General features: G+C 36.1%; 2 protein-coding genes across 6 annotated transcripts; both read right to left on the bottom strand.

The window, feature by feature from the left end:
* Window positions 1-112: 112 nt before the first annotated feature.
* Window positions 113-12,129, bottom strand: LOC108098397. Of its 2 annotated transcripts, none has more exons than XM_017201274.2 (3): window positions 11,730-12,129; window positions 8,396-8,449; window positions 113-132 (listed from the first exon to the last, which is right to left on the bottom strand). In XM_017201274.2, the coding sequence occupies exons 1-3, from the start codon at window positions 11,872-11,874 to the stop codon at window positions 128-130; spliced, it is 204 nt and encodes a 67-aa protein (XP_017056763.1). In that variant the 5' UTR covers window positions 11,875-12,129; the 3' UTR covers window positions 113-127. The 2 variants fall into 2 exon arrangements, with proteins under 2 accessions (XP_017056763.1, XP_017056761.1); XM_017201272.2 differs by lacking the exon at window positions 113-132 and adding an exon at window positions 750-8,098 and having other exon boundaries at window positions 11,730-12,091.
* Window positions 12,130-15,417: 3,288 nt separating this feature from the next.
* Window positions 15,418-22,608, bottom strand: LOC108098393 (forkhead box protein J1-B). 4 transcript variants are annotated; one of them, XM_017201262.1, is made up of 5 exons: window positions 22,571-22,608; window positions 20,556-20,929; window positions 17,635-17,818; window positions 17,087-17,578; window positions 15,418-15,686 (listed from the first exon to the last, which is right to left on the bottom strand). In XM_017201262.1, exons 2-5 carry the CDS (start codon window positions 20,924-20,926, stop codon window positions 15,420-15,422), a joined length of 1,314 nt encoding a protein of 437 aa, XP_017056751.1. In that variant the 5' UTR covers window positions 20,927-20,929; window positions 22,571-22,608; the 3' UTR covers window positions 15,418-15,419. The 4 variants fall into 4 exon arrangements, with proteins under 4 accessions (XP_017056751.1, XP_017056750.1, XP_017056752.1 ...); XM_017201261.1 differs by lacking the exon at window positions 22,571-22,608 and adding an exon at window positions 22,313-22,408; XM_017201263.1 differs by lacking the exon at window positions 22,571-22,608 and adding an exon at window positions 22,313-22,408 and having other exon boundaries at window positions 15,418-15,683.
* Between the last annotated feature and the right edge of the window lie 4,578 nt (window positions 22,609-27,186).

Raw genomic sequence — 27,186 nt, 5'->3', positions numbered from 1 at the left:
CTATGTGATATAAGTCGTTACATTTGCAATAGTTTTTAAATAATTATTTAAGGTTACCTGCTTTTTTAAAGGCAATGTCAAAGTCATCTGATCCTCTAACGTGCTTGGGGCCAGAGTCAGAGGTTTGTTAAACTGTTTTGTGATCAAAAGTGGTTTACTATTATAACTAACAAGTTTTTTAGAAGTCACAGCTAGCTTTTCAAAACTATTTTCCTTTTCGTTGGCAATTATAAGTTCTACTCCATTTGGCATTACGTGAGTGGCAACGTTATACCTAGCCTCGTCCCATATTTTCTCCGAGATGGAGCCATGCAGTAGAACGTATCTAGAATTAATTCTACCGGTCCTATACGAAACGTTTATCTGGTTGTGTCCTGTGTTGATTCCAATAGACAATTAAAGTTTTTTAATGTTCACGAGCATTGTCGGTTGCTCAAGTTCAAGGTGAAAAAAAGACAGACAATAGAAGGAACGTTTGAAAAGAAGTACCATAAATTGGTTGGGACATATGTATAAGGATGGAGTATAGTATACTTGGGCATCTTGCACATGTTTTATATTCTTTTTCAGCTATTAAGGCTTGCCATATCCAAGATATCACAAAGCATCGAAAATTTAGGAAAATAATTTAACAAGAAAAACAATAAAAATTGCCTATACCCATATGGTCAGAAATATCTTATACTTTTGACAGAACTTGTAACACTCTATAATTTCCCATACAAATAAAACATTTTAATAAAAAATAATGCGATTTTATAAAAAGTTCGATAACTCGATAAACTATTTTTTATTTTTATATGTACATTTTTCTAAAGTATTAGTAGGGAAATAGTAAATACAGAAATTTGTACACATACATACATATATACATTAAATTTAGATGGTAATGTTATAACATTTAATGTAATCAAAATCAGTTTTCTCTTCCTCATGTCGTAACACGTGTAAAGAAAGGTTAAAGTCCGGTGTAACATACATGATTTTACAATTCAAAACCAATATACATACATATGTAAACTAGAAGCCATTATAGGCAATCAGAAAATATTATACCTAATGAGTTTCTTTTTTATCAATTTTGTTATTGTGTACTCTCAAAAAACACTTTTTTTTAGTTACATTATTATTTTTTTATAAATTGAAGAAAAGTTCCAGAAAAATCGCTAACGCTGGTAGCGTACGTTTTGTAAAATGGCAGTTTTATGTATGGAGAAAACAAATGGCAAACTTGTTTCGTATGTAATGTAATACAGTCGAGTCCCGATAATTCGAAATGGCAAGGGGATCACTTTTTTTACGAATTAGAGGGGAATTCGATTTATCGAGATTTTTTTCAAGGGATTGTTTTTCAAGGGAACAGAATTTTTTACGAATTATCGCGATTTTCGATTGAGCGGGGTTCGAATTATCGGGATTCGACTGTAGTTGCGTATAATGTCATGTAAATTTACAAATTATGTCAATTTCGTTTCCTCAGTGTTAAAGAAAAATAAGAAAGTGTGAGCACGAGTGAACAGAAGACTCTAAGTTCATATTTGTTTAATCTTTGACTAGTAATCGGGAATCTTCCAAAATTCATTCTTTACATTATATATTTAATTCGTGTGCAGAACATACCAAGGTAATTAACATTTTTAACAACAATATTTTGCGTACCGCTTGGTAAACTCAACTTCGTTTGATCTTCAAAAATGTTTCTGAAAATCTTCTATTTCTTCGGTGTTTGGAAACTGAATGTAATGGTCCATCGAAGTGACAGTTGGTTGAATTTCAAAGAATGCTTCCCTCTTTTGTAGGGCAGCTGAGTGATCGTACTCGCTTCCCACCGTCGACAACACAGTACTGAATTCACCAGGTCTTCGTCCTGACACGTAGAGTGTGACTACGCTGGGGTCCTGTGGTTCCACTGCTACATTCCTTTGCTTACTGCGCTTGTGCCCAGAGCTGGTTTTTCGCGACTTCTTTCTATTGCTTTTAGTGGGTTGAGACTCGCTGCTGATGGACATAAAGTCAGAATCATTTTCAAAATCGACATCGGTTTGTTTTGATAACCGTGAACCTTCTTCCAAGTCCTGTAGGTTTTCACTTAAAAATATTTGAGGCGATACAGTCTTCGATACTGCTTGGGGTAGTGAGAACCCATCTTGTTGTTGTTGAAGGAGCAACTGTTGGAGCAACAAATTGTTCACCTGAGCTGCCTGTCCAATGGACTGCGTATTGTAAGGCAATGGGACAGTATTAACTATTGTATCTACGCTGTATTCTGTGGCTGTAATTGTTTGTGCAGTGGTATCGTAGACGGTAGTTAGAATCTTTTTTCCTTGAAAGGTTATTGGAAGAATAGTCGATTTCCCATCGAAAATTGTAGTTACGTAGGTGGATGTGTGGGTGCGATACTCAGTTACAGGCTCAACTGATGTGGGTGCCAATGTGGCACTTGTCAGCTGCCCAACAGCACCTAATATAGGTTGAGCAGGTAGGTTTAGATTTCCCAAGAGTAACTGGGATAGTAGGATGTTGGCAAGCGGCGCATTATCAGGAATTTGAGGCTGTATTGTAGTTACCAGGTACTCTACCGAATAGGCTGTCGATGGAACCACATGCGAAAATGATGTCTTTCTACCGCGGATTGTGGTTGGTGTAAAGATTATTGAACTTGTGATGGATTCGTGTAGCAAATACTTTGTATGTTCAGTGGCACCAGCAATATTTATACTAGATATCTCTCTGTTCAGGTATATAGAACTCAATCCGTTTGTCCCCAATACTTGCATATAGTCATCTGGTCCAACAACCTCGGTGCTTGCCTTGGCAGTAACTATGTTTTTGTACTCGGTGACATGTCCGTTGACAACTGGTATCGTCAATTCAGATGGTATGAAATGTGTAACTGTGATGGAGTGAACTTCGTGTTCTATGGACTGCAGGTCTGGAGAGAATTCGTTCCGATTTCGACCTCGACTCCTCCCTCTGTTCAGTGTATTAGAACTTGAACTTCGAGATCGTTGCACATTTGAGAGTCGCCCGTGATCTCCATTATTTTTGTTGTTATAGCTAACCAAGCCTTTAAGCCTACGGCTGTTTGAATTACCTGTATTTGAGGTACCAGCACGTCTTATTGAGGCATTTCCAGTTGCCTGTTGACGCCGAAAGTTATTGCTTGTACTCGAACGTGAAGGCCCTTTTAAAGTGACATCTTTTTCTCTTAGTGTAAATTGTGGTCGCTTCGTTATCGGTCTTGTCGGTCGAATCGATTTATGATTGGCCACTGTGGTTGATTCAAGCAATGTTGTCTGCTGTCCCTGTGGAGAACGAAATCTTGAACCGAATCTTGAACTTATCTTTTCCCGCGAAGTTGGCGTGGTTTCAGTACGAACCTCAGGCCCGAAGAGCTTTGAATCTTCTTTAGTCAACGTAGCTGTTTGGTTTTGTCGACGAAATCGAAATCTACTTATTTTCAATGCATCTGCTTGACGACGTACTCTACTATTACGTTTCGGGTTAGTCAAAGTACCAACTGACCTTTTTATGCGGTAAACATTTTCCTGCGGGCTTGATTCCTCGGCATTTCCTACGTCATCGTCTACGTATTCAGGATCATTTTCAGTCGCACTATCGTTTGGCTTAACTTCCTTAGAGCTTTCTTCCTTTTTCAGAGACTGGAAAAGTCCTCGTGGTGGGAAAAGGGAGTTTTGTGGTCTTGACCTTGCTGACTGAAATGGAAGAGGTCTCTGAAAACTTCTAGTTCGGGGCTTGGTCGTCGTTGTTGTTGTGCTGCTTGTTGTAGTCGAAGTTTTGGATCGAGTCGATAAAGGATTTCGTCTGAGCGAAACGGCTGGCGAGTTTCCAGCACTTTGTCTTATTGCAGGCGTAAACGCATTGGGCCCACTCAAAGGTCGACGGAACCGTGTCAATGGGTTGTTAGTATGTTTAGGGCTTTCGTCCTCTTCATTTATCTCATCTGTGGAATTTTCTTCCTCAGAACTACTATCTGAACTTGGCACTTTGCTGAATGACTGCGTCGACACTAACACTGAGTTAGTTGGTTTTATGCGTAGCCTAGAATTGGCTATTATTCCAGATCCACGAAAACCAGGAACATTTGATGATCGATAATTAATGCTTTGTCGCCTGGAACTAACAACATTACGGGAAGAAGAAACAAAGCGATTCTTTGAAGGTGAAAATGCAATGTTGAAGGGTAGAGTGCCATTTGCTTCGGCTGAATTTGATAGTGGCTTTGTTGGACGTCCAAATAGGCGCCTTGATGCCTGACCCTGGGACAAACTCTGAAACTCATTTGGGTTAATTGGCGCATTCGAAATGACACCCCTGCGTGACGAGCTGTATTTACCGGCTGACTTTAAAGCAGGAGTCGCCGTAATGGTGGGTGTGATGTCTGATCTTGTTATTATGGTAGCACTGCTGGGGACTAAAGTTTTTTGTTTTGGTGCGAATGTAGGCCTGTTTCGGGAAGCAAAAGGCCTTATTACAGGCGCGAATAATGGCTTAGTATTTTGTGGTGCAAGCCCGTCAGTGCCAAGATCATCTCTTGCCTTTATGTCAGACACTGTTGCATCTTGACTTTCAGTGTTGATGTTGTTCGTTGAATTAAGGAAATTTCCATTTGCTGTTGCCATCACAGGAATTTGAACGGTGGACGAGACCAAATAGTCTGTGGGGGTGTACTTTTCAAAGAAAAAACTTGATGTACTCTCAATGATTTGGGCATATCGATTATCTATAACAGTTCCAATAACTTTTGATTGGTATAGTGTAGTCGTACTGTTTTGAACGCGTTTGCCTTCAATAAGCCGTACTAAGCCCGTTTTGTGCATCTTTAGGCTGGATAAGCTATTATCAGGTGTGTTACTTAAGATCGTGGCTAAACTAGCCTTTTTCGATTCGTCAACGAGCAATCTCGAGGAGCTACTTGTTATTTCTATTTCATGCCCTTCACTATTTAGCGAAGATAAAACTTCGGTTGTAAAATACAAAGTGCTTATCTCGTCTGCATCAATAATTTGTTTATAATCGTATAAAACTACATTCTTTGCTTTTGTTTCAATCGGGTTTTCGGTTGCACTTTCAGACTGACTAGACTTAGGCATCATATCTAAAGTAGAGGCGGAAATTGTGACTTCCCCGGCAGTCACTAAATTAGTGACGGTCTCGAAGCGAGAATCGATAATTGTATTATTGACTTCGTATGAAGTTGTATAATAAGTATAAGTAGTGTAGTAGGTAGTAGTTTCTGATCGAATGTCTGCATTAGTCGAATTGGAAATATAGTCACTATTGCTTTCGGACTTAGTGCTTATAGTTGACTGACTTGCTTCAACTTCTGTATTTGATGAGTCATCAATAACTATTTCGGTGACGTTTGTAGGTTGGATTACATTCGATAACGTTTCCTCTCTACTAAGTGTAGTTATTTCACCATCTTTAGCTAACTTAGTCCAATAGGTAAATGTTGTAAAATAGGTAATAGGAAAAGAGGAGTCATCTACTACTACTTTAGTAGGTTTCAAAGTTTCAGTAGCTATATTGGTTACTGTTTCCAGACGACTTATAATATTAGAGTCTTCGCCAACGTACATGGTTGTATAAAAAGTAAACGTTGTAAAACTTGTCTGGAGAAGAAAAGTAGCTGATGGTATTATTTCCTCTGTGTTGCTTTCGGAGCTCACTTGGTCTTCAAGGGAATTTGTTGTAATAGAAAGATCTGAAGCTGTATAATTTGAGCTACTTGATTTTAATTCCATTCCAAGAGACATGTCTACATCAGAGAGTGTTTGAGAGCTTAAGAAACTTTGGTCAGACGTTTGCGAATCTCCTGAAATGATAATATTTTGTTGAGAGTTTGGCATTTCGTCTGTAATGTAATTCGTGACTATCTCGCTTCGTGATTGGACTTCAGTATCGTTATTCTTAAAAATCGATGTATAGTATGTATAAGTTGTAAACAAAGTCTTACTGTATTTTAAGTCATCGAAATTGGAAGTTGATGTCGATATAGTATTTTCGACTTCAGTATCATTTTGTGTACTTTTCTTAGTCAACAGACCAGCTATGTCGAGAGGTATAGTATACTTAGGCAATACAATTGAAGCCTTTTCAAATTGGCCTTCAAGGTTGCTTGATTTTAGTTCACCTTCAGCACCTAATGTTGAGGAAACAATGTTTGTTAAGATCTCAGTGTGGCTAGCTACGGTAGAACTGGACCCTTCAAAGAAAGTTGTCAAATATGTGTAAGTTGTATACAAAGTTTTGTATATTAAGTCAACATCATCGGCATTATTTTCGTAATCATCATCCTCGCCTTCATATTCATTTTCTGTTGTCACATCGTAATCATCAGTGCCTCGAACTGTGGTTTCATCTACATCATCTATTAACTCAGTGGACATCAACTCTCCATTGGACTCTGTGACGGTCTCATGTGACTCATTAATCGTACTAAGCCCAGACTCTTGTTCCGCTTTTGATGCCTGTATGCAATAGAACTTAGTAGTCTCTACAATATCATAAGATAAAAGAGGATTATCATTAATAGCAATGGGCTCGATATTTCCATTGCTTGTTTGAACTGGCTTGGGCATCTGAGTAAGAAACACTTGTGACGTGGTATGGCTGCAAGTGTCTTTTATGTTAGTATCATATATATTCCCAGTACCAACAATTGGTTCTTCAGTCAAACTATGCATGTTTTTTATGTCAGAATCAACAGTACTAGTTTTCAATGTCCCATTTTTGATATCTTCGTTATTGGATAAGTGAATATAGTTCAGTGTACTGTCCTGGTCAGTGGCTTCAGACTTTGAGCTCGATGAATCAGATAGCTCAACAAATCGAGAGAATGGATCATCATCAATATATACAGTTTTTGCACCTTCTAGCTTTTCAAGGTTATTGTTATCGTTGGTAGATTCTGATTTGAGATCATTTTTTGCAGTGGAACTCGAGAGAACATCTGGTATTAAAATATTTCCAGCTGCCTCTTCTACTAATAAACTTTTAAAATTGGTTTCTAAGGATGCAGTTGACTGTGGAGTTAAAATATCGTTTGATTGGTTTTCAATTGTAAAAGCACTTATGTCTGACCCAAGACTTGACTTCTTGCTTAACAATTCTATTTGTTCAAGGGTTTCTACTGTTTCTAATGAACTCTGTGTTATTTCTACATTTTGGCTGTGGTAGTCGTGAATAAAGTCAGGCTGTAACGTCGGATTGCCTTTAATGGATGTAACTTGTCCGAAGTGCATACTGCTTTCCAAAGTGCTGGGGGAAAAAACAATAACACTATCGCCGACGATGGTGGTAAATTCTGCGAATCCGTAATATGTTACAGTGGCTAAAAAAGGCTTTTGGGTAGAAAGACTTTGATGCCCTTGACTTGGTTGCCTAAGCATTTCGTATTTTCTTTCTTCTCTGAGAGCGTAAGAGTCGGTAGCACTTTCCTGGAATGCAGAATTCGGAATATCTTCGATATTGCTTTTAATTGTATATGTTTTCAAATTTGTAATTGAAAACACTTTATCACTTATCAATTTATTTTTTTCAATTATTCCATTTAAGTTAAAGTTCAATGTGTCATTGCTGGTGATTACAGATTCTAAAGAAGTAATAGGCTTGTTTTCTTTTAGGGCAGGTGTCATAGAGTATTTAACTATTGTAGTTTGTGGCGTAATAAAATCCGTGTTGCCTACGAATTCTACCTGTTGAACGCCAAGGTTGTCATCGACATTCTGCCAGTCGGCATCATCAGAGTTGAAAAGGTCATTGTGGCTCTGTAGAAATTGTGGGGTCTGCTGAGAGGCCCTTTCACCCACCCAACTTGTAACCACAGATGGAGTCAAATGCTCATTTTCAAAAAGAACTCTCGAACTTTTTTTGATATATTGTGCGTAGAGCCGACCGTTACTCAAAGTTGTCCCTACAATTTTTGTGGCAAACTCTGTTGTTATTCCATCCTGAATAAATGTCCTGGCTGTCGATGTCAATAGACCTATTTCTGGACGTACTGTCAGGAACCGTCCATGAATATCACCCACATGTCCTGATTCATTATTTAGCAAGAGTACTGTTGTTATATCTTCATATTCATAAAGCATTATATCAATGGTATGGTAATAAAGTACAAAAAAAAAGGAATAGTGAACAACATATAAATATATACATAATATTATTTTGAGCAGTTATATTTTAAAAGGTTTGTGTTAGTCAATATTTCCAGAATGTAAATTCCAAAAGATGGTGAAATCATAGAAAGAAATGAAGAAAATGTATAAAAAAGTTTTAAATAAATCAGTTTTAAATAAGAAAACAAGATAGATATATAAATTACGATATTAAACATGGCTTGGGAACACGGTTGCCTCATAATTCTTACCGTCAACAACTTTGGCTGGCAATGTTGGTGTCGGACTCACTAGATAAGGCTGATCTGTAAAACAAAATTGTATTATTACTTAGTTGATCAAGTTCAAGCTCTGGGTAAGCGCAAAAAGATGTTTGCCACAAGAAAACCGTTATAAAATATTTTCCAAGGTATTACTGACAAAAGTATACTTTGTAAAGTTTAATTCTTATTTAATATCTAGGATATTGTGATGCATGTTAAATATTACAAGTGTAAGCCTTGCAAACCGGGCATCTAAATATTGTAACAGGCTGGGTATTAATTATGTATACTTACTTATATTATTGATATCATTATTTTATATTATTAGATTATATGGTAAGCGTTGGTCACACTTCTGATCTCTCGAGAGAGGATGTGCTCTCTCGAGAGAGTAAGAAGCTAAGCATACACGGGGGTTGAAAGCAGCGAGTCAGTTCGCATTGAAAGTTAAAAGAGAACACAATAAAGAAGATCCTGATACAATATGTATACGTTATCTAAATTCCAGTGACTTTTTTAATAAAACAACTGCGACAACGACCATCACTCTGCCGTCAGCAATCTGTTGACTCACTTTGACCCTAGTAGTAACTTGCTTTGATTTTTTTTTTTTTTTTTGGCTGGAGCTAACAGTTGCCAGTACGGCCTACATCCTGTTATATATGTATTTCTTAGTAGTGCCGTGCGGGAGCAGAATTTGGTTAACCGTTTTATTCCCATCTTCTTCTTTACAGCTATGTAACGGTAAACGGTAAACGGTAAGCAGATGATATCCCAAACTGCAAGCCCTCACGCGTTGTTCCGGCTCTAACTAGTCGGCAATTGTTGTGATGTTCTGTGGCAGCAGCTTATGGGTGCTTATTTATATCTTACGCAATTGAATTTTCTTGCGTGCAAAAATAAAACAACAAGCCAATATCGTCCGGAAAGAGAGATAGGATGACAAACGGACAGAAAGGCAGCCCCCTTTAGATAAAGGCAACTAAGGTGGCTTTCGGGCCAGCATGGGGTTCAAAAAATAGTTATTTACTTAGGCAATATATTTTATTTCTATGCAATAACTACACAACTTTCTGTTAAGTTTCAGCAAGATAGCTTTAAAACTGAGAGACTAGTTTGAAGAGAAATAATAACGATAAAGTTATCTGATTTTGATCAAATTTAATTCGTAATTCGATAGTAGTTAAAAACACCACCCGTCCAACATGCTGTGTCCTATATTGCTAAAACTTTTCCAAAAGCTGTGTAGTTATTGCAGTATATAAGTCGGAAGGGGAAATAAGTCTTAAGAAAAAAACTTCCCTCGCCATTGTTTTTTGTCATATCGACTTGATTTCGTCCTAAATTTTTAACTACTTTTGAATTTCAAATTAAATTTTATCAATCGGATAATCTATCATATATCTGCCATAGGATGGATCGAAAAATATATATATTAAATAATAAATAATAAAAAAAAAATTATAACGTCGTTGTGTTTAATCCTACGAATTGAGCAAAAATCGGACAACTCCATTCACAATAATAACAAATCCACAAATACACATGTTTCCTTTAGCATTACAGAAGTCGCACTCGCAATGTCTACTCCTTCGCGGTTAGGAGCGTTCACAGGACATTGGCGTACGCTTCTAAAGGACGAAAGCTGAAGGAACTGGACATGGCGCAACTGTGGACCACACGAGTGGAGCCGGGATGTCAGCAGTACGGAGTGTAACAGGCTGGGTATTAATTATGTATGCTAACTTATATTATTAATATCATTATTTTATATTATTAGATTATATTGTAAGCGCTGGTCACACTTCTGATCTCTCGAGAGAGGATGTGCTCTCTCGAGAGAGTAAGAAGCTAAGCATAAACGGGGGTTGAAAGCTAGCTGCCTGCGAGCAGCGAGTCAGTTCGTAGTGAGAATCATAAGAGAACACACTAAAGAAGATCCTGATACAGGAGTTGGTCTGGAAACCTTTAAGGAGGGCTTGGCTCGATCTGATATTTTACTCAACAACAAAACGCTGTCTGATTTGCCCATTTGGGAACCGCGTTCTTTTGAAGCTCTGGTCAAGATTTCACGAGAACGGATTGCCGGATCGCCGTTGAAGGATTGCCGGATATCAAGCGGAGATCGGTTTTCAACCAGGTTTATGGCCTGAGCAACCTGAAGTTGGATTAACTTAGCCCTAAGTAGCTGTTCAAATATAGATATTTGTATATTTTAACAAACAAAATGTTTTGCCTTTTTGGCTTTAAAATCTCTTTACAGTTATCGGTTTTATATTTGGTGCGAATATAATTGATATAAAATCATTTTTTTAGCTTTTAACTGTTGGAACTTTACTGCATACTTTTTGTTTCGGAAAACACTAATATAACCGTCTGCTTCCGACCAAAAAAATCTTTTCAGTTTTTTAAAATAATCCAAATCCAAATTTTAATATTAAAGTTTTCTTATAACATTCAAAAGCTTCACTTTTGTGTATGAATAAAGCTTAAATTCAAACTGATAGGAAAGCGAGCTTAAGTTCATGGCTTTAAAATTACTACAAATGTTAAGACGCTTAAAGTCTTAGCTTAATATGAGTTTTATTTATAATTAAATAATAAATAAATATTAATAAATATTTTAAAACTACAATTATGTAATTGGAAAACAATAACTAAGTCTTACTTAAAATACCTATTTTAACACTGCCAATGTAAAATCAGAAAATAATTAATAATTATAAAAATAATGTAACAAAAATATTAAAATGTTTTATTTAACTAAATAACTTAATATTTAACTTAATTGGTATTGTGCCAGAGTCTGTAAGTGCTTAAAATATTTAATATAAAAACGTTTATAATCTGTTTTATTTTGCTAAAAACGTTTCTGGAATGCACATTGTTAGTTTTTTCATTTATTGCTTTTATTTTAATATTAATTAATTTTGAATGACCTAAAGAGTATATAAGCTTTGGCCAGCCAAATATTGGTTTCCTTCTTCCAAACACAGAATTCAGGCACAGCACCAGTAAAACTGGTTTTTTTTGTTTAGACATCGCAAGTAGCCCGTTAAAAGTGAATACGTGATACTAATACATACAAACACGTTACTGAAATTGTACAATACTAACACAAGATGTTATAACTGTATGACAATCTTTTAAAGCTGATAGTCTTTTACAATACTAACACAAGATGTTATAACCTTATGACAATCTTTTAAAGCTGATTTAAGTAAAAGTGTTAAACCCATTAGTATTATTTATTTCGTCACGCTAATTGCCATGTTTTCTTATTTTAAGAGCCACTACAAAACACAAAGCGAAGTATACTTACTGCTTGTTTGCGAAGCTGCAGTGTTGACCGTAATTAAAATAAGTATATTTAAGAGAGTTATGACCATTCTAGTTCTGAATTGAAATGAAAGGTGGTTTCTCAGGCAGGGGCTTATTATCCTGTGGGTTTTGCGTGGCTGTAGCATTGTTGTCTCCTTTAAAACGAGCTATGATTAAAACCACTTGTAGATTTATTTAAAACAGTAACTTTTCATCTGATTCAGGTCAGATGTGTGTGATTGTTTCTTCTTATTTTGTTTTATAAATTGTGTAACCGGATATAACTGTAATCAAATCGGAAAAGAGGAACGCAGGTCTATCTATAGAAACGAAAGTCAGATAACTGATTTCCCTGACACAATAACAGACCCATCCGGTTGATGCTCTGCAGTCGAACCTTACAAATGTGGTTTGGCTGGTTTTTTAAATTAAGCAGCTCCCATTTATTAACTAGTCGACATCATATTTCACCTTATACACTTTAAGCAGTGGTACTTTTAAAGTTTTCAACTCAAAACTATAACCGATATTTGTAGGCCTATTTTTAAAGGTTACAAGTTATTTTTCAAAGTCTTATTACACGTAGTGACGAAGAGCAACGAGAGAGTTTGCGACGGCGACTACATAAATAGCTGCAAAATTCAAAGTCCGACGGATGGTCTTACCATAATAGGTAATATACCGATCGAGGGATATCGCTTAAACTAAAAATAAACTAAAATAAATAATACGAAAACTCCAGGAAAAACAATTGCCCTTTACTCCAAATGGTAAAAAAGCTTAAAAGTAAAAATCAAAATTATGGCTATGGGGGTTGGTGTTGACTATTTGAATTTAGTTGAACCTTAAAGTTAACAACAAAAGAAGCTAGCTTAGGCAAGCCGAAGCTCTTATACCCTTGCAGTCCTTAAATACGTCAAACAAAATACATTAAGGCTAAACAAAATCGAAGCTATGACGATTTTTCTATTCATTTTCCATATTGTTCATATGACAGCCATATGATATAGTCGTCCGATTTTTATAAAATTTAATTTGAAACTCAAGACTCATTAGAAAACTCTATACTCCAAAAATCATGATTGTCCGTTAAAAACAAAGATGTTATAATTTTATTTCCGTTATTTCTTTATAGATTTTTCGATCTTTCCTATCGGCCGACTATATCGGAAAGCTCCAATACAAGAGAGTGAAATAAAAAATCTTACGCCGTTGTTTTTGATCAGATCGACTTGATTTCTTCCAGATGGCGTTTTCTAATTACTATTGAATTTCGGATTAAATTTTATGAAAAAACGGACAACTCTATGATATAGCTGCCATAGGAAGGATCGAAAAATAAATGGAAGAAATCAAGTCGATCCGATCAAAAACAACGGAGTGAGAATTTTTTTTCAATCTCTCGTATGGGAGCTATCCGATATAGTCGGCCGATCCGGCTCGTTCCGACTTATATACCTACTGCGTGCAATAACTACACAACTTTTCGGAAAGTTTCAGCACGACAGCTTTAAAACTGAGAGACTAGTTTGAAGAGAAACAGACAGACGGACAGACGTACAGACGGATTTCGATTGAGATCGTGATGCTGATCAAGAATATATATACTTTATAGGGTCTGAGGTCTCCTTCACTGCGTTGCAAACTTCTGACTAAAATTATAATACCCTTTGCTCTGCAAGGGTATAAAAATCACTGTAACTGTAAAAATTTTTTTTTCGTAAAATCCTTCGTTGGCGAACTAGGTAACACTATATACTAACGTAGTTTTTTTTCAGTTTTCAGGACTTCTGCGGCAAGGACTATAACTTCAACAGTTATGAAAATTTTCACTCGAAATTTTATACGAATTTACTTAAGGACACGTACGTTGATAAAATTTGTAGTGTATTTAAATAAAACAATGCTAACATGCTAAAAAAAAATAAATAAAACCCTGTATTTCTCTGGAGAAAAAGGTATACAACCCTTTAATTTTGGCAGAAAAGCAATTATGTAAGGTATCTTTTGCAAAGATGGGGAAGTCTAGTTTACACCATTCAACACATGATCACATCCTCTTCTAAGTATTTCAACGAATCAACCGTCAATTTCTTTATTTGAAACCTTCTGTTGAAAAAGTTTTTAATGGCTTCCTAGTTTACTAGTGATAGAATGCCTACAATTAAAGTACCAGTTCAAGTTTGTCATTTGGTTTAAAAGTTTTCCAATTTTCTAAAAATCCAGCTCGATTTCTTTAAATTTGTTTAGTGGCAAGGATGAGACCGCTTTAATATTAGTTGGCCAATATTTGTTGTTGAGGGAATGACGTATACTCTAACTATGGGCAAGTTCCTTTCTTTATGTTAAAGTACCTTGCTATTTTAAGTGGGACAACAAAGAAACACCAAGGAAGAAAGGTGACCAGGTTTTTTCTGGAGGTAATGGTATACCATAAAACCGAAAAAAGTGAATTCTTCTTTTTTATTTGTAATATTTAAATTGTACTTCACAGATCAAGCAGTTTTATGTAAATCGCTTATTGAATTGCTTAATTTATTTGCTGTTATGTTAGTACATTTTCAAGGGGCCAACAGCACACATCTTTGGGAAAGGTATTTTTTTTTACGAATGCGCAAAAGTTGGCGTAGTCGATGCAGTGGTAATGAAAAAAAAATTGAAGACAAAAGACTGTCTAAAAGAGCGAATTGCCCCTAAGTCTATTCTGTGCAAAAGCCAAATCGAATTATTGAACCATTTTACCTCCACGTTAGCCTGGTCATTACTACAGACTTTTCTCCTTCGAAGTTTTTATTGTTCCACGTGAAATAGGAAGGTACTTCAACATAAGAAAAGTCCTAGCAAATGGGACCTCTTTACAAAAAGTCCGAAAAGCCTTCGATTTATTGTTTAATTTATTATTTTCATTACTGTGATCAAAGTATGTCAACTTTGATCCCGTTAGCCAGTTCATTGATCGTGCTTGATTGCTTGATTTATCATCAGTTTTACACACCACAGGAACAGTTTCGCAGAAAGTATATAGAAAGAGTTCGAAGCAAGCCCAGATGAAGCTGAAGTGCATTTCAAGATGGCAAATGCAACCAGACGACATAAGGAGACGGTCAAGGAATACTGTTTCAGGATGTCAGCCATTGGAGAGCGGTACCAGCTTATTGAAGCAGCGATCATCGGACTTGGCAGATCAGGTCTACAGCACCTTTGCTCTGCAAGGCAAAGAACTGCTATAACGTGTAAAGGATCAGCTGAAACCAATCGCTTCTATAGTCGAGCTACTTCTAAACCGGAGAAGAACTACCACAGTTACGAATTAGAGGCACTAGCAGCTGTCACGCACTAAGTCGAGCTCCATTCGAGGATACTCGACAAATGGACACAGCATGCCTTAAAATTTGAAAGACTCACGAATCTGATTGGTTATTTTCTATACAACGGCAGGATAAGAAAATTCAGAAAATTGTTGCTGAGCTTAAATTAAAAAGGACTCCCGAGACAGATGAGTATGTTAGAGCAAGATCGTTGGTTTCGAAAGTGTAAGAACAAATTGTTACACTCTACGCAGATTCCCTATTTTTTTTTTTTTTTTTTTTTTTCTACACGAATGGCATAAGTATAACAACAAGAAATGAAGCTTTGTTGTAAAGTACAAAAAAGGGAAGATCAGTATTAAAGCTTAAACAACTTTTAATTTTTAATAGCGAGAAATACAAACATCAAGAATGTTATCTAATGTGTCATCGTTTCGACTATATTCGGCGTCGTTCTGAAGGTATTGATACTGTTCATCAATGCTGTCCAGTAGTGGTCGGAAGTTGGTGCAATCATAATTAATTATTATATTGCATGGATGGATGGGAGTGGTTATAATTTGGTCTTCTACTGCGGTTGAAGTTGATGCAAGCACTGGTGTCAGATCGGAATTTACATTAAATATAGAGAAATCGTCTCCAGAAATCTGCTGTAATTAAATAAAAACATTTTGTATACATATTACGTCATTAATCATCTGATAAAGTTACAATAATAACTCAGTCCTGGCCACATTTGATCTATCAAAAGCTGTAGTAATACTATTTTTATTTTGGAAATAAGTGAGCAAGCTAGCGTAGCTCATTATAGGATTTTATATAATCAACTAATTAATTAGTTGGTTAAGTTTAGTCTTGTCAAAACAATAAACTTATATACTCTTGCAGTCATCACAAATGTGTAGGGAAATGCATAGGGGATATGTCGATTTTTTAAATTAATTTTCAATATTTTTATTTTTCCTATGACAGCTATATAATAGGATCATCCGATTTTTATGAGATTTAGTTTAAAATTCAAGAGTCGTTTGAAAACTGTAAATCAAAAAAATCATGATAAAAAACAACGATACATATCACATTTTTTCAATCATACCCAATCATTTACTCAGATTTTTTGTGATTCAAAATGCGTTTTGAATTAAATGTAATTGAAATAACATATAGATGCCGTAGTAGAAAACGAAAAATCTATATAGAATTAATGGAAATAAAATGATAACGTCTTTGTTTTTAATAACATGGCCATGATTTTTTTAGTACTAAGTTTTAACTCGCTTTAAATCTTAAAAAAAAATTGAAGAAAAATAGGACAACTATATCGAAAAATTTCGATAGGATTACTGGAAAATAAATGATAACGGCGTGTTTTTTTTTAAGTGTCAAGTATCTTAACCTGCCTTGAATCATGTAAAACTGTCTCATATGCCTGCCATAGGAAAAAGCTAAGATTTGTTGGATATAAAATAAGATGTAGATAGATATAAATACATATTATGAAAATCGGGCATCTATATCACAAAGCTATCATCACAAATTCGTCATTACATCGATGTTATCGATGTCTTTATGCACTTTGCTCGACATTTGTGATGACTGCTTCGGCGAGCCAAAGCAAGCTTCCTTTTCGTTATACAGTAGAATCCGGTTATAACGACTCCGCTTATAGTGTCCGTCCAGGTATTGCGACGAAAACTCAATGGCTTGATTGGTCCCCAGAGAGACTTATACACTTAAATCCTTCTGCTTAGTGCGTCTTCCGGGTATAACGACGAAAAATCGTCGGTCCCTTGAAGGTCGCTATAAGCGGATTCTACTGTATTATATATGTAGATATTTCGATCTTTCCTTTATATGATACAGTCATCAAAAAGTTATTTTGTAATAATAATTTTTTTCCCGTTATTTTTTTGGTCTCTCCTAGGGGAGCTATTGGATATAGTCGTTCGATCTGGGCCCTTTTTAGATAACTTTTGATAAAGTGTCAGTTTTATTGTGTTAAAACTATAAAATATATATAAATAAAATAAAATATATATAATGGTCTTACCGTGTTGTTACTGTCGACATTGTGTGAGATAAAGCAATTGAGGCTTTGAGCTGCAGAAATATATTCTGCAGGGCTTTTTTTAACTTGGTCACACTCAACCTTTTTTATTACATTTTCTTCCTCGATACGCGGTGTTAACTTTTCAAAATGCACTTTACTTTTCTCATGGTCAGTTCTTTTGTTTTGTGACTCGCCGTTTTCAATTTTAGTGCACGTAGACGAATTTTTTAAAGAATTTTCTGCAATCATACTTTGTTTATCCACCTTGCCAAACCTTGATAAGTAAGGCTGTTTATGTGAAAGCTGATCAGTGTTACTATGGCACTTAGAAGACCTATTTAGTTTTGAGTGACCTAATTTTCTGTTACGAATGCGCTTTTTGTCGCACTTTTTTGGGTCAACACCGAGCTCCCAGTAACCGCCTTTCCCCTTCTCCTCTCTTTTTCGATTGCGAAAGCAATGGTGCAATGATAAGTTATGCCTTATGGAGTTCTGGAAAAAAATTCAAATTAATTAGCTTAATTAATAATTAATTAATAATTACTTACATTCCACTTTTTGCGTCCTCTAAAGAAAGCAAACTTATCTTCTATCCATGCACATATTTGTTGCAATGTTACGCGTCCATTTTTGAGCATTGCCATTCCAATTATATGAGAATAGTTAAAAGGAGGTTTTTCCGAGTCATCTGATTCATACTTAGTTGCCATTTTTTCATACTCTGTCAAATCCCTGAAAAAAAAAACAAAAAATCAGAACAGAGGTTTTTTTATATCGCTCCGCCGTGTAATTAAAAATACATCGTAAATAGCCGAATTCCATTTCGCGAAAAGACGCTGAGGTAACGCATGGGTACATGTACTCGTGTTGCCTATGGAATTATTTCAAGTTGTGTTCAAATTACGAAAACAAACAATAATACAGCTGATCATAAACAAAGCCAGCGTTTAAGAGCACCAGCTCTGTAACGAAGAGCGATAATGAGCAAGGCTCGGCAACAACAACAAGACGAACGTCGGCTCTCGTCAATTAGAAACAACGCTTACTTCTCCATAAGAGCGGACGAGTTAGCACCGACAACAACTGAAACACTAAAAGTGAGTACGGAGAGAGCACGCTCGCTCTCTAAGAGCGGAAGAGTTGGAACCGACAACAAATGCAACACTAAAAGTGAGTACGGAGAGAGCACGCTCGCTCTCTAAGAGCGGAAGAGTTGGAACCGACAACAACTGCAACACTAAAAGTGAGTACGGAGAGAGCACGCTCGCTCTCTAAGAGCGGAAGAGTTGGAACCGACAACAACTGCAACACTAAAAGTGAGTACGGAGAGAGCACGCTCGCTCTCTCCCGCCTTATTATGCCCAAGCGGCGCATCACAAAAACAGCCGTGGAGTGCCCAATGCCCGTCCCCCGACCCCGAAAGAAAGACAGCTGTACAACGCTTTAATAACACCAAGAAACAAGCTTGACTTATCTGCCCAGGTAAGCCTACATATTGGCCAACAGATCCTAACAAGAAGCCTGACCTGATGGATTTTGCCGTCACAAGAAGAGTGCCTAGAGGTCATGTTCATGTGGAACACTTATCAGATCTTTCATCGGATCACTCGCCCATTTTAATTCTTCTCTACGACCATCCATAGCTTTCTAAACGAGCACATCTTCTAACTTCCAGTAAAACAGATTGGCTTAAATACAGAAAGTATGTAAGTACCCATATTGATGGTTTCCCAAACATGCACCAAAAAGAAGAGATTGACAGCTCAGTTGCAGCACTAGTGTCTTTTATGTCACTAGCTGCTCAACACTCAACACCTACTATATCGGCTTCGGAGGAAGTGGCAAGCCCACAGATCGCCTGCCTCGAAGGAGTGGCTTAAAACAGGCAACTATCTGCTACGCACAGCCCTAGAAGATAAAAATAATCGATCTCAATTATTCCATTAGCAGAATCTCTCCTCTAACAGTAGACGATATCCACCAATCGAAAGCGAATCGCCATTACACACACAAACAGGAGAGTGGGCTCGCAGCAACGAATAGAGGGCGAATGTATTTGCTGCGCATCTGGACAACGTCTTCAAACCGCTTCCATCAACAAACAGCTTTGTGCTCCCAACAAACATCACTCCAGAGGCTACCCTGCCTATCACATTCGAATCAAGAGAAGTGACAAGAGTGATCGAGGCTCAGGAAAAAAAGAAAGCGCCAGGACACGATCTAATCTCCCCTAAAATGATTATGGAATTGCCGAGCTGTGCAGTAAATCTTCTCACCACGATATTCAACAGCATGATGAAATGGAGCTATTATCCACAACAATGGAAAAAGTCTGTCATCACTATGATCCATAAAGCTGGAAAGGAGAAGTCCCAGCCTTCATCATATAGGCCAATCAGTCTTCTGCCGTGCCTATCAAAGATATTTGAAAAGCTTCTCTTGAATCGTATAATAGAACACCTGCAGTCCCACAATGCCATCCCAAGCCACCAATTCGGTTTCCGCGAGAAACTCAAAACCATTGAACAAGTAAACCGAATAACCTCAGAGATACGAAATACATTTGAAAGATTTCCTCTCCGATTACCATCCAATCGAAGCTGGAGTACCTCAAGGAAGCGTGCTTGGACCAACGCTGTACATAATCTATACAGCAGACCTTCCGACAACCGGCCTTACAATAACTTCAACATTTGCTGATGATACTGCCATTCTAAGTCGATCTAAGTGCCCCATGAGAGCAACTCAAAATCTATCAGCTCATCTCGGGCTTTTGGAGAAATGGCTAGCAGATTGGCGCATAAAGGTTAACGAGCAAAAGTACAAACACGTTACTTTTACCCGTAATAGACAAACTTGCCCCCCACCATCTCTGAACAACATCCATATTCCAGAAACAACGGAAGTAACGTATTTTGGAGTCCACCTTGATAGACGGCTTACCTGGAGAAGGCACATCGAAGCCAAGAGAACACAGCTGAAATTAAAAGCAAGAAGCCTACACTGGTACTTCTGTACAATGTACTTCTCAAACCAATTTGGAAGTATGGCTCCGAGCTATGGGGGAACGCATGCGTTAGTAATCTAGAAGTGATCCAGAGAGCCCAATCAAAAGTACTCACAAGGACTTAACGTGGAATCTGTTAAAGAGGAAATCGACAGAGTAAAAGCAAAGTTAAGATCAAGTTATATGCTCATCCAAACAGGCTGGCGCGGTCTTTAACGTGGAACACTAGCCACACACGACTCCGGCGAAGAGATCTCCCCACCCAGTAACAATAGCTAGGGCCGTCTTACTTAATTTTAATTAATTAATTATATGTATTAGGCTAAGAATTGAATACTTGTCGTTAGTCTCATCAAGAGAAGGTTCGATAATTAAATACCATAATTAAAAAAAATAAATAAATAAATAACTGCATCATTATAATACGCAAGAATAATAAAAAATAACTAAAAATTTGTTTACCTTTTAACCTTGTTGACAAATATATCAAAGCGTTCGGATGGAGTTGGCCGGTTTGGTGTTGCCCTATGTACTTTGGACTCCAAAAATATTTGTGACCTTTGAACTGTCTTTTCACCTCTATTGCAAGGTTGTTTCGAACTTACAATTCTTCTCAGATTCGTTTTTTCTGCTGAGCTTGTAATCAAGTTTTCATCGGCGTTCAAATCAGTGCTTCTGGGCCAAGTTAAATTCTGACTCCGCAACAGCCAGTTGAGGTTGGTTAGCTCACGCTCTTCATCGGAGTCATCTCCACTTTGTTGGGAAGGCTTCACCTCTTTATTTATCATTATTAAAGCACTGCTCTTAATCAATGAGGTCAGGTTTTCTGTCATAATCTATAATAAAAAAAAAATTAAAGCTTTCATAACGGCTTTTCAGTATAAATGAATTAAATATTATTTCATTTTGATCAAAAACGAGCTCAGCTACTAGTTTGGAGAACTTCATTAAGCTTAAACTTCATTAAAAAAAAACTTAATTAGTTTTAGTAGCCGCATTTTTTTAACTTTGAGCCCTTACCAGCTTTGAATCTTGTAAACTTTTGAAGAGTAAGACCCTTTTTGGTGAAGCATCCTTTTTTGCGAAATTCAATGTATTAAAAAATGTGGCTTTATTGCCTAATATAATATTTTTATTTTATTTAGAAAGCAAACTTTGGTGGGCCAGAGCTTATACATACATACTTCAGTTAGAACTTCAGTCTATGAAACAATTGGACTCATCAGAAATCTATATTAACAAGATTTTTAGACCCGATAAACACAGAATTAGCAAAATGGTGTACAATATAGTACTTATTTAACAAAGTTCAATTTTCTCCGGCAAATCGCGATCTCGGAAAATATAGATTGACTTGTTGATGCACTCGATTTGTATTTCAAGAGGTTTTTAAAAACGTACACTTTTTTAAATTACATTTTTTCAATTTCCTATGAGAGTTACATGGTTTTCAAGAGTCTCTCACAACAGCATATCCACAAAATCATGCTATAAACTAAAAAACAAAGATGTAAAATATTTTTCCATTATTTTTCTGATTTCTCTGATTATCCGACATATATACTATCTGCAAGATAGCTTAAAAACTGAGAGGCTTGGGTTCGTAGAAAGGGACAGATTTATTAAGATGGTGCCGCTGATCATTTTGTTAAGTGTGTATCTAAACTTCCGACTGAAGTTACAAAACCTTTTATTTTCACAAGAAAATTAATAAAAAATGTTTACATGAAAAAAAAACCTAAAATGAAAACCGATGTTTTATACCCTCGACTGAAAATATTGCTAAAGCAGTGACTGATTGATTTTTTTGATTTTTTTTTATAACAAGTGTGTACCCGTAAACGACGTAATTTCGGATATTGATAGTCGTAGATCAAGTATATTTTACATTAAATTCTGTAAATATATCAAAGCAAAAATCAGTTAAGCATTTTATATACGCAGTTCGTTATCAAATATATTCGTAACAAATTTTACAAAGAATTACGGAAAAACAATTGTGCAAAGCTTTCGCCATGGGCTAAATTAATACGATCAAGTCCTAAAAAAAATTATACTAAACTATAAATATTTTTCCACAGAACAAATTCAGTTGAGCGTAATTTAAAATTTTAGAGCTAGGGGATTTTTGTTGATGAGTCATTATATGTCCAACTTTATTAAATACTAAATTCAAAGCTAAAAAAAATGTATTTTATTCCTTCCTTAAAAATACTTACCTGATAATCAATGATAAGCGGTTAAGCGACCATACACATTAAATTTAGTTGGGACTGTTATTTAAGTTAGTTTAATACTGACTAAGTTGAAGTGCCCTCGGCCGTTGCACCTGTATAACTGGTCTATAAGCAACCCCAATTTTCCTATAAACCCAAGAAAATATTTGTAGGAGGTACAGCTACATAGTTCTCTCGGGCTTATAGGGTCGAAATGGAAATGGTGCTCGGGTGGTCGAAAAGCATATATAGTAGTCATACCTGCTTTAGTTTCCTTTGAGCCGACTATTGCCGACCAAATAATGTCCACAAATGGCTCGATTTCCAGTAAGGTCACAGCAACAACCCTATTTTAGTACACACTCATTATCTTTCAGGTGAACACACTCAGACTAGTGTGTTTTTACTATAACCACCACTTTTCTTCAACCACTTGTACTATTTTCCCTTCAGTACACCCCTGTATTGTAAATGTTAACTAAGTTTTTCGCTATAAGCAAAGTATTTTTTAAGTTAATCTATTTTTATCTAATGAATATTAAATTAAAGTCGTTTTAAATAACCCTTCATATAACTTAAATTTATCAATTACGTGAGAACTGTGATGACAACTTTTTTTAAAACTTTTTATGTAAAAGAATATTCATGTTTTTTTTATACCCTTGCAGAGTGAATTAATTAATTAATTAATTAATTAATTAATTAATTAATTAATTGCTTAATTAATTGCTTAATTAATTAATTAATTTCATTCAGAAGTTTGCAACCCAGTGAGAGAGACACATTGGGACTCCATAAAGTAGTTACGTTTCATTGGACTCTTCGATTTCAAATTAAATTTTTTGAAAATCGGATGACTCTATTATATAGCCGACATGACAAAGATCGAAAAATCTATATAAAATAATGAAATAAAAATTATAACGTCATTGTTTTTTATTACACAAGGATGTTGTTTGGAATATCAGCTTTGTTATGTTTGATAGGAAAGATCGAAAACAAGAAAGAAAGCTATATACCCTTGTAGACATCAAATATATCGAACAAAATTCATAAAGACTGGCCAACATCGAATCTTTGACTATTTTTAAGAAATTCAATACGAAATTCAAGAGTCATTAGAAAACTTTAAGCCATCATTTTATTTCCGTTATTTCTATATAGATTTTTCGATCTTTCCTATGGCAGCGATATAATATAGTTGTCCGATTTTTATGAAATTCAATTTGAAACTCGATAGTAGTTAAAAAAAAAACCATCTGGGTGAAATCAAGTCGTTATGATAAAAAAAAAAAACGGCGTGAAAAGTTTAATTTTGAATAATTGATAAATTCAAACTTTCATAAATTGTTTCATGGTTTGAGTTAAATTAAAATTAAATTTTTTCAATTAGAAATTTCCCCCAACAACTTCGAACCTCAAGTGATTGAAGATCATATGATTTTTCAGTGTAGCTTGATATTTGCCCTTTTTAATTAAAATTATATTATATTGAATTATATTATATCAGGGATTTTCTGCAAATACATATAACAGAATCAATTTGTTAAGGTAGTACGATATTTTTACATGAGAAAGTCAGTTTTTGCCATCTAATCAATACATTTAATGGATTAAAAAAAAAATGTGTTTATTCAATAAAACCAAAATAGCTTTGATCTTTAAATGAAAGAATCTATAAATAATCTTTCATCTGATAATGAATGAACAATCAATTCGAAATATCAATCTATCGTAAGTATTTTGTCCCAAAATAAATGAACTGGGGGGAGTTATGACGATTAAATTATATAGGTATAGTTATAATATACATAATTATAAATAAATTTTCCAAATTTTCGACTTATGTTTAATTCGTATTTCAAGAGTATTTCAAAAAAACTCTATATTCCAAAACCATTCTGATGAAAAACGACGATGTTATAATTTTGTTTCCATAATTTCTATATAGATTTTTCGATCTTTCCTATGGCAGCTATATAACAACGTTGTCAGATTTTAATGAAATTTTTTTCTCAATTCAAAGGGTTATTAAAAAAATCTTTATTTTGAAAATCATGCTCGTGGGATTAAAAACAACGACGTTATATTTTTTTTCCATTATTTATATATATTTTTTTTTATCTATCCTATGGCTGCTATATGATTATAGCTCTTGGAAGTGAAAAGTGCGATTTTAGTTCAAAAAATCGCTATCAATTTATTTTTTAAAAATAGTAAAAAACAAGAAAGGAAGCTAGCTTCGGCAAGCCGAAGCTTATATACCCTTGCAGTCATCAAACATATCGAACAAAATACATAAAGGCTAACAACATCGAAGCTATGACGACTTTTCTATTAATTTTCCATATTTTTGACTGTTGTTCATATGGCAGCTATATGATATAGTTGTCCGATTTTTATGAAATTTTTTTCTCGGTTCAAGGGTAGTTCATAAAGTCGATGTTGTAAAAATCATGCTCGTGGAATAAAAAACAACAACGTTATGATTATTTTGCCATTATTTCTATATATTTTTTTTGATCTTTCCTATGGCAGCTATATGATAGGGTTATTCGATTTTGATAAAATTTAATCCGAAATTTAATAACCGTTAGAAAACGCCATCTTGAAGAACTCAAGTCGATCTGATCAAAAACAACGGCGTAATAATTTTTTATCCTTTATTTTTTTGACCTCTTGTATGGGAGCTATCCGATATAGTCGGCCGATCCGGCTCGTTCCGACTTATATACTGCGTGCAATAACTACACATCTTTTGGGAAAGTTTCAGCAAGATAGCTTTAAAACTGAGAGACTAGTTTAGGCAGAAACGGACAGGAGGACAGACGGACAGACGGACAGACGGACAGACGGACAGACAGACAGACGGACAGACGTACAGACGGATTTCGACTCAGATCGTGATGCTGATCAAGAATATATATACTTTATAGGGTCTGAGGTGTCTCCTTCACTGCGTTGCAAACTTCTGGCCAAAATTATAATACCCTTTGCTCTGCAAGGGTATAAAAACTAAGAATTAAAAAAAACTCTTCTTGATTACCTGTGTGTTTATGTGTGCGTTAAAAATTTGAAAAGGATCGGTTCAGTAGATTTTAAGTTCTGATGTTCACCGACTTTCAAAATAACTTTTTCGGGAATATCGATTCAAAGTATTTTTATACGTTAAAATACGTCCAAATTCGGTCGTTTAAAACGCTGTAACTCCGTTAGTTTGACTCTGACTAAAAATGTTTGCACAATGTTTGTCGGGTCATCCAGCCGCAGCAGATATTTAGATTCTCTTAATGCTAGCTCTTAGCTTATCTGCATAATTACCATCGCGCTCTCTCTCACTTTATCTTTCTATTCGCTCTCTCTCGTTACTTGTTGGTTTATACTTTGGGTCAGTAATCGGCTGATCCGCGTCTTAATTCAATTCTAACTCTTCCTTTCGATCTCGCGGACCATTTTTGTTAATCGCTTCTGCTAAATAAATTCGCTGCCTTTGCAGAAATCGAACTCTAAGTTTTCGTCTTTTTAATTCAACAGCTAATAAAAAAGCTTATTAGCTCAACAATGTTCTCAACATATTGCTTTCTTAGAAAAAAATAAAAAAAAATGTAAAAAAATTTTTTTTTTTTTTAAAAGGTGGATTGGAGCCTTGTTAAGCTCCAGGCAGGCAATGGCGACCATTGGCAATAGCACCATGACCGTTGCCACAAGCAGAGGATGTCCGCAAGGTGGAGTCTTGTCTCCTTTACTGTGGAGCCTACTAATAGATGAACTACTAAGGAAACTCGCCGATAGAGGGATACAATGCCAGGGCTATGCCTATGACATAGTAATAGTAGCCAGAGGGAAATTTGAAGAAACGCTTTGCGATATTGTCCAACTCGTACTCAAGATAACTCTTGACTGGTGCAGGGAAGTTGGGCTTAACCTCAACCCCGCAAAGACACTCATTGTTCCTTTTACAATGAAGTACAAACTATAAAAAATGAGACAAATCATACTACTAGGTACTCCCGTAGCAATAAGCCGGGAAGTGAAGTACCTCGGAGTTACCTTCGACAGGAAGCTAACGTTTGCAAGCCACATGGTAAAGACAGTGGACAAGTGCCTCAGGGCGCTCTTCACCTGTCGAAAAATTGCAGGGAAATCTTGGGGGACCTCACCCCAAATCATCAGATGGCTATACCTTATAATTGTGAGGCCAATACTCACATATGGTTCAGTAGCCTGGGGTAAAAGAGCTAGGCTCATTACCGCACAGAAATGTATGACAGGAGCAATGAGAACCTGCCCCACTGCGGCACTGGAAGTTCTCATGGAACTCAATCCGCTCCACTGCGTAGTAGAGTTACAGCGGAAAGCCACCCTACTAAGAATCTCTTCTTGTGGTAATGGCAGTGACCGCATCCTCAGCTCTAGGGATGCGGCAAAACTACTAGTCGAACTTCCCCTGAGTTCCCACCCCAGGGACGAAATGACAGTAGAATTCATCTTCGAAAAGAATTTCTCTGCTCATCTGAGCAACAAGAAAGAATGGACCACCATGAAGGAAGTACACTTCATGGCTAGTCACACTATAGCGTGGTATACGGACGGGTCTGTAACACACCAAGGCACTGGCCTTGGAGTAATAGGACCACGAATCAAGTACCATCAATCTTTAGGCCAATACACCAGCATATTTCAAGCTGAAGTATGCGCCATAGGACGGTGTGCAGAGCTCAATATGAAGCGCGGGTACACAAACAAGGACATTCCGATCCTCTCGGAGAGTCGAGCGGCTATTACTGCACTCTGTAGTAATATAATCACCCCGAAGCTGGTTCGAGAAGTAAGAACAAAGTTGAACCATCTGGGCAGCAACAACAGGCTGTCCTTAA

Source organism: Drosophila ficusphila, unplaced genomic scaffold (genome assembly GCF_018152265.1).
Source record: "Drosophila ficusphila isolate 14025-0441.05 unplaced genomic scaffold, ASM1815226v1 contig_220, whole genome shotgun sequence".
Taxonomy (NCBI): domain Eukaryota; kingdom Metazoa; phylum Arthropoda; class Insecta; order Diptera; family Drosophilidae; genus Drosophila; species Drosophila ficusphila.
The sequence above is the reverse complement of the archived record's forward strand: the minus strand, read 5'-3'. Positions and strand labels throughout refer to the sequence as shown.

Bases quoted from the DNA above. Each gene is read 5' to 3' on its own strand.
- LOC108098393 (XM_017201262.1), bottom strand. From the start codon at position 20,926: ATGACAGAAAACCTGACCTCATTGATTAAGAGCAGTGCTTTAATAATG. The intron at 17,819-20,555 runs GTAAACAAATTT...TTTTTTTTTCAG, and splicing joins TTTGTCAACAAGGTTAAAAG to GGATTTGACAGAGTATGAAA. The intron at 17,579-17,634 runs GTAAGTAATTAT...ATTTTTTTCCAG, and splicing joins GAGGACGCAAAAAGTGGAAT to AACTCCATAAGGCATAACTT.
- LOC108098397 (XM_017201272.2), bottom strand. From the start codon at position 11,874: ATGCTACAGCCACGCAAAACCCACAGGATAATAAGCCCCTGCCTGAGA. The intron at 8,450-11,729 runs GTAAGTATACTT...TTTGTTTTACAG, and splicing joins TGCAGCTTCGCAAACAAGCA to ATCAGCCTTATCTAGTGAGT. The intron at 8,099-8,395 runs GTAAGAATTATG...ATGAATATGAAG, and splicing joins GCCAGCCAAAGTTGTTGACG to ATATAACAACAGTACTCTTG.